General features: G+C 34.8%; 1 protein-coding gene across 1 annotated transcript; it reads right to left on the bottom strand.

Annotated features, from left to right (window-relative positions):
• Positions 1–2142: 2142 nt before the first annotated feature.
• On the bottom strand, positions 2143–6388 carry LOC107086773 (putative uncharacterized protein DDB_G0290521). Its single transcript, XM_015377938.1, has 2 exons — positions 6104–6388; positions 2143–5098 (listed from the first exon to the last, which is right to left on the bottom strand). The coding sequence occupies exons 1-2, from the start codon at positions 6302–6304 to the stop codon at positions 4541–4543; spliced, it is 759 nt and encodes a 252-aa protein (XP_015233424.1). The 5' UTR covers positions 6305–6388; the 3' UTR covers positions 2143–4540.
• Between the last annotated feature and the right edge of the window lie 75 nt (positions 6389–6463).

The raw sequence follows: 6463 nt of genomic DNA, 5'->3' as shown, positions 1-6463 counted from the left end.
ATATATATATAGAGAGCCCCTTTTTTCTAAGTTTATTTTGCAGGTAATGATCAGTTTATGTTTTTTGCTTGTTTTTCTGGCCACTAAATACTGCTCCTGTATAGTGTTTGTGAACAATTTCTGGTTATCTAACCAAGTCTGAAAACCTGACACGTGTCATTAGTTTTTGTGTGCTCTTCTAAAGACAAAGTCTCTTTTACATATTATCTCTCCTGTAGTGAAACTGTTGTTTCAGGGGGACAGACATATTTGGTCAATTTTACCTGTGATCTGAAAGGATATATCTTTTTTTTTTTATAACCTAACCCCTGTAGGATTTAATTACATGTGTGGTCTTTAATAAAACAAAAATATTTACATCTAATACAGAATGTCTTATCTAGAGCTCACTGAATTTGACAATACTAAAAGAAATTGAAGCCAAACAATATGTTTGTTTTCCACCACACAATGACATGCAAAGCTTCTTCTATTTCTATTGAATTAGATGATTATTGTAGACAATTAGGTTGCAGTGAATTCTATTCAGGGATATCAAATTTAAAGGGGGGTGAAAACAAACACATGTTTTTAGATTTTTATTTTTACAGAAAAATGAAAGCCCACGCCCTACATCCTATACTTCGCAGATCCTGATTAGTATTTGTCTATTAAATAAAAAACTGTTTGGGGTTGCAACATAAAGTAGTGTAAATTATTATAGGTCTGAAATATATTGCGCAGTTGCTCCCGACTATAACTGTTCCCCATACATTTTTGTCTGTGTTGCATTATTTAAATGTCCAAACCGTTAACTTGTTTTCTTCTGTTCTGACAAACAAAAAAAGAAAATCAGTTTTAGAACCGTCATCATTGTTTATAACTTCAAACTGACACTGGATTATAGAGGTGATATAAGCATGTAAGAATAATGCATTGTGAATAAAAAAAGAATAAAAAAACTCCACTTTTGAATTAAAACATGAGACTAAAACAAGTTTTGTAATATTTATTTTGATTAGTTACAAAACATAAATAAAATCAACAATTCAATTAGTTATATTTTACAAAGGCTGAATCATCAGTAATATACTTTATGGTATTTTTATTTAGATTTTCATTTTTCCATGAATATTCTTTGATCAGATGTTCTCAGTCATGCAACTTTCAATCAAAAGATTGTTTTTGCATCACTTATTATAATAGACCTAGAGGACAGCAGGAGACCTAGTGTCAATTTAGTCTTCAAGGCATTATCATCCAGTAGTGAAGTTAACTGTAGGAAAATTGCCAATTTTCTTCAAAAAATATCTGATTATTCCTCCATACATTTGAAAAGGTGCTATGTATTATTATAGGGAGGGCCCATAAAAAGATGAAAACTTAAGGTTTCTCAACTTTTTAGTAACTTTGGGTTTATAATCATAAGCATACAATTTTTTTTACAGTTTGTACATTCCTATTTCAAAATACAAAAATAATCTTCATCTTTTAGATAACAATTTGCTTACACTCAAAAAGACAAAGTAAGCTTCATCATCGTGACCAAAAAATATATCGTTAGACACGTTAGTATCAGACATCACATCACAGTATCTCACCTTCACTAGTAATGCACTACACTTTTGTAGAAATGTAGGAAGTCTTGAAAAACTAAAAATACAAGAAAGCTTTGAATTTATGCTCTAATATATGTAGTTTCTCAATCACACCCTTTAATACATTTGTCCTTTTTCTGACTGACAGTCATCATTTTCATTTCCTTGTGCAATCCAAACTTTAGAATAGTTCAATAACCAATACAACAAATTACATTTTGAGTGCAGTGTGAGCTAATTATATCAACACTCAAGCATTGATGTTCAAACATGCTCATGGATAAATGTAATTAGATCAAGAAAATGTTTGGTAATATACCAGCTGCTGATATAACAATCTTCATACCCCTGCTTGTACACTTGAAATGAAACTTGTCTATGGCCCATATTTCCACTTCTGCTTGATTAAAAAAATTAAGACCAGAAACTAAATAATTCACAGCTAAAATAAGGAATGGCAAACAAATACAATGCCTTCAAAAAGTATTCAAACCTCAAGTTTTCTTACATTACAACCACAAACCTTAATAAATAAACATATTTGTTTTGTGACAGACCAACACAAGGTAGTGGGTAACCAAGTTGAATTGAAAAAAAAAAATGTATATTTTTATTAGATTTTCTAAAAATAGTATTTGAAAAGTGTTGCATGCATTTTTTATTTAACTCAATTTCATATGTATGTGACCTAACTAGTAGAAAAGAATCTAGTCAGCTTTGGCAGATAGCCACTCACACAGAGCCTGGTTCTGCTGGAGGTTATTTCCTGTTAAAGGGGAGTTTTTCCTCTCCCCTTTCACTACAAGCATGCTTTGAGTGAGGGATTGCCTTCAAGTCAATGAGTCGATGCAATCAACTGCTTTTCCTTAGATAGAAAACTTTAAATTAATTTGTCTGAATGATCTGGTTGAATTGTCTCTGTAAAGTGCGTTGAGATGAAATGTGTGAATTGGCGCTATATAAATACCAAGGAACACAGCAGGGTTATGTCATACAAAATCCCAGTCTCCTATTATACATGGACATCACAAATGTCTTCATGGCGAAGTGGCAAGATTATTCAACTGTTAAAAGTCAAAATCCTCCTGCAGTTTGCCAGAAGCCATATAATGGACACAGGAAACATTTCCCCAACCGTATATATAACCAAGCATCTGTGTGGGGCTGAAATAATTAATACTATTATCCATTACTTAAATAATCATGATCTAATTAACTGATTAATTATTAAGTGGGTTAAACCAATTATAGAATATTGCATTTTCCATTTAAAATGCAAAACCTTCATCTGTATATATTTTGCTATTTGATTCTTAATAGATCAATCAAAAATCTTTTTGCCAGATCGTTAGGAGCAGCCCTTCGTCTGTGGCAACACGTAAATTGGTGTCAACAAAAAAGATTTAAATTACATTTGAATGAACTTGAGTATTATTTTTATTTGGGAAGGATAAAAGGCCAAAATTTTACTCTATACATACAAAAAGCTGTACTAAACTTACTCTAAAAAGGGCTGACTCAGGCAGATAACTTTAGATGAATGCCTTACTTTTATATTATTGCAAATAAACCTTTTAATATTTCTTAAACGTTATAAGCATGCACTTCTGTGTGTTGGTCTGACACACAAAATCCTAATAAAATACAGCATGTTTGTGGTTGTCATGTGAAAAAAAAAATACAAATGGTAATAACCCTTTTACAAGGCATTGTAGAACTCAATGCAACTCAGGTTTTCAACCATTTTCAACATCAAACTAACAACCATTAAGACCTAATGTTTTTCATCATTTCTGTAACTTAAGGAGGCCAGCCTAGAAGACAGGCAGAGTAAACATTACCACACAGTGAATGCGTAGAGTGACATCCTGCTTTCAATGAAAGGAAAAATGGATGCAGTTCATCTTGTGAGACACAATTAAGCCTCTCACTGCTTTTCTCAAACATATACAGCCATGCACACAATAATACAATTATTATCAAAGGCAACACTGAAATGCTTAAGTCTGTAGAGTTTCCCCAGTTTTTACTGATTTTGCTTTCCGTTATCTTCCTCTTCAGCATTATCCCAGCAAAGCTTGATATGGAGAGCTCAACTGGTATCAGCTACAACAGGCTCCAAGCTACACTGAGGTCATGAGTGTACTGCAGGTAGTGGCAGTTTCCACTCAAGCAAAATCTAAAAAAAAAAGGTGTTTACTGGGCAATATTTTAAAGAATCAATGTATAATATAATTTTGGACTATTAATATCACAAATGACTAAAAGCACATGCTGTAGCAGGCACAACACTACATATTAGACTCCATCATTAGGGGATGAGAGCAGCCACATATGTTGAAAAGCCTAATTGTGTAATTGGCGGTATATTTTTTCTTCACAATGTACTGGGTCGTAAAAAGAATAATATAAAATTTATTGATGGATCTTTAATTACTGTATCTCTACAAAAATTTTTTATGGTTTTCAGGCGACTTAATCAACAGAATAAACACTGACCAACTTGGATGATGGTAACTAATTGCACTTTTAAATGTGGTAGTTGTTTTATTGTAGGCTGGCTGACTGAGCCAAAAATACTGCAACAATAAAATTTTGTGTCCTTGTTCTCCCAGCTTTGAGAGCTTTCAGGTCCAGCAGTTTGTTTGCAAGTAAAAATAGTTTATTTTCTCTATCCAACCGAGGTCGTTGTGTGATATGTTCTCAAATGTTTAAAAGCGCTGGAGCCACATGTACACTCATACATAAAAGACAGCGATCAATCATTTGTAACTCCAGCCACTGACTTTTTCATTAATCTGTTATTTTTTTCTTTCACATTTATTTATTTTCTTAGCCACAACCCAGCTGTAAAACATACATTTATTTCACTCACAGGTCCCCCACACACATTGCACTTGATTGTCACTCCAAATGAATCGGATTTATGTTCTGCTTCATTTGTTATTACCATTGATTGGTACTTATTTATCTCTCAATTCTCCTGGTTTTACTTTTTCTCCCAAAGGAGCAGAAGAGGAGGGAGCTGTTGGGTGAGTTTTGGCACTGGAAGGCAGGGCAGCAGTTGAGCAAGATGAGGAACAAGTGGAGGAGGGTGAGGAACAGGAGCAAAATGAACCCCCGGTCCCTGTGGTGTCTGTAGGTACGGTGGGTCCGTCGACATGCAGCATAGATGTGGTCGTGGACGCCGTTAATGTGGGGGTTTGGGAAGGCAGCAGCGGTTGGCTTTGAGGTGTTGGTTGGGGCAGCAGGATGGTGGGTTGTGTCTGCGACTGTATGGGGGTTTGCATCCGAGGCTGTGGCATTTGTTGGCACAAAGGGGACTGCTGATAGGTCATCTGGTGAATAGGGGGAGGCTGATGGAGGTGTAAACACTGGTGCATCTGTGGTACTTGAGCCAGGTGCGATTGTGAAGGTGTAGGAGCTGGAGAGGGCAGGGTGTTCAGGGTCCCTCCACCTGCGTAAGGAGAGGATGCCTGGGGGTTCAGCTGGGTTCCTGGAAACCAACCTGGTCTAATCACCTGTAACAGTTATAAAATAATAAACACAGAAAAAAGATTCTGTTTGTTTAGGTTACAAAAAAAAAATCACTATCCGTTTCAGCTTCTACAAGTATTTCACATTGTAACAATAAACGTGTGTAATTCATTGAGACCTTTTATTACACACCAACAGAAGGTACATAATTTTAAAGTGGTGGAAAATGATACACTGTTTTAGTTTCCAGTTTTTACAAATCTACACACACTTTTAACAATGTTTAATTTAATCTCAGTATAAATCCAGCTGAACATCAGTGAACAAACAGTATCATAAAAAATAAGAAAGTTACCAGAAAGGTTAGGGATGAAGTTATGGAGAACTTTCACACTGGATAAGGGTTAATAAACTTTGTCACACACTTTGAGTGTCTTTCAAATCTATGATGAGTCCTGTTTTTACAAGGCTCATAAGAACATAAGCAGATGTGAGAAAAAATTCTGATTAGATGAGACTAAAACACTTTTTTTTGGCAGCATAATGCCATGCAGGCATCCATTAAATGCAGCTGTATTTGGAGCAAAAGGTGGGCCTAAAAAATATTTGCTGTAGGAGCATCACCACATATGACTGTCAAACTTTTCAGGGTTTTTAGTTGCCAAAAATTTTAAAAGTTCAGTTTAGGTAACTGGATGTAAAATTTTCTAGAATATGTTTGTCCTTTCATCTAAGAGGCTTCTTCTTTTGAAACAAAACATCTAGAAATCCAGTTGACTAAATTGAACTTTTTCAGCTTGGCATGACCTGGATGACTGATAATCTTCACAGATAACTTGCAAAAAAGTTTGTAAAATATCCAAAAAGTTTCTTATCTATGTATGTTTCCTTCCAAATCACAATCACTTGTTGATTCATTACACACAGATAAAATAAATGAAATTACATAATTAAAAAAAACGTATTTTTCTAAATGCATTCCATCTATCTTAATACACAAAAAATAGGTATTGGTTTCATATCATGTCTTTAATTGTGTTAAGGCATACCTCTGCAGACTGGCTCCAGCCTCCTTGGACCTGCTGAATCTGCTTGATTTGATTTAGCGAAGGTTTGATCGGAGCAGGACCAAATGTCTCTTTTGTCCAATTGTCAACGAGCTTGTGCAGTTCATCTGTAAATGTGCTTTTTCTAGATGGGCTGAGATCTGTGGATAGAGTAAAACAGTTAATGATGCAATTTACTAACATGATTTACCTCTAGGATTTCTTAAATTGTTTTCTTTTAAAAAAAACAATGATAAAATACTGCATGGAAAGACAAATGGATGGATGGATGGATGGATGGATGGATGGATGGATGGATGGATGGATGGATGGATGGATGGATGGATGGATGGATGGATGGAT

This window comes from Cyprinodon variegatus, unplaced genomic scaffold (genome assembly GCF_000732505.1).
Source record: "Cyprinodon variegatus isolate N-32 unplaced genomic scaffold, C_variegatus-1.0 Scaffold161, whole genome shotgun sequence".
Classification (NCBI taxonomy): Eukaryota; Metazoa; Chordata; class Actinopteri; order Cyprinodontiformes; family Cyprinodontidae; genus Cyprinodon; species Cyprinodon variegatus.
Note: the sequence above shows the minus strand (reverse complement) of the source record. Positions and strands in the feature narration are given on the sequence as shown.

What these genes read in the sequence shown, in the direction of transcription:
- LOC107086773 (XM_015377938.1), bottom strand. Translation starts at nt 6,304, where the DNA reads ATGTTAGTAAATTGCATCATTAACTGTTTTACTCTATCCACAGATCTC. An exon ending in GCTGGAGCCAGTCTGCAGAG is followed by an intron (nt 5,099 to 6,103) that starts GTATGCCTTAAC and finishes TAACTGTTACAG; the next exon opens with GTGATTAGACCAGGTTGGTT.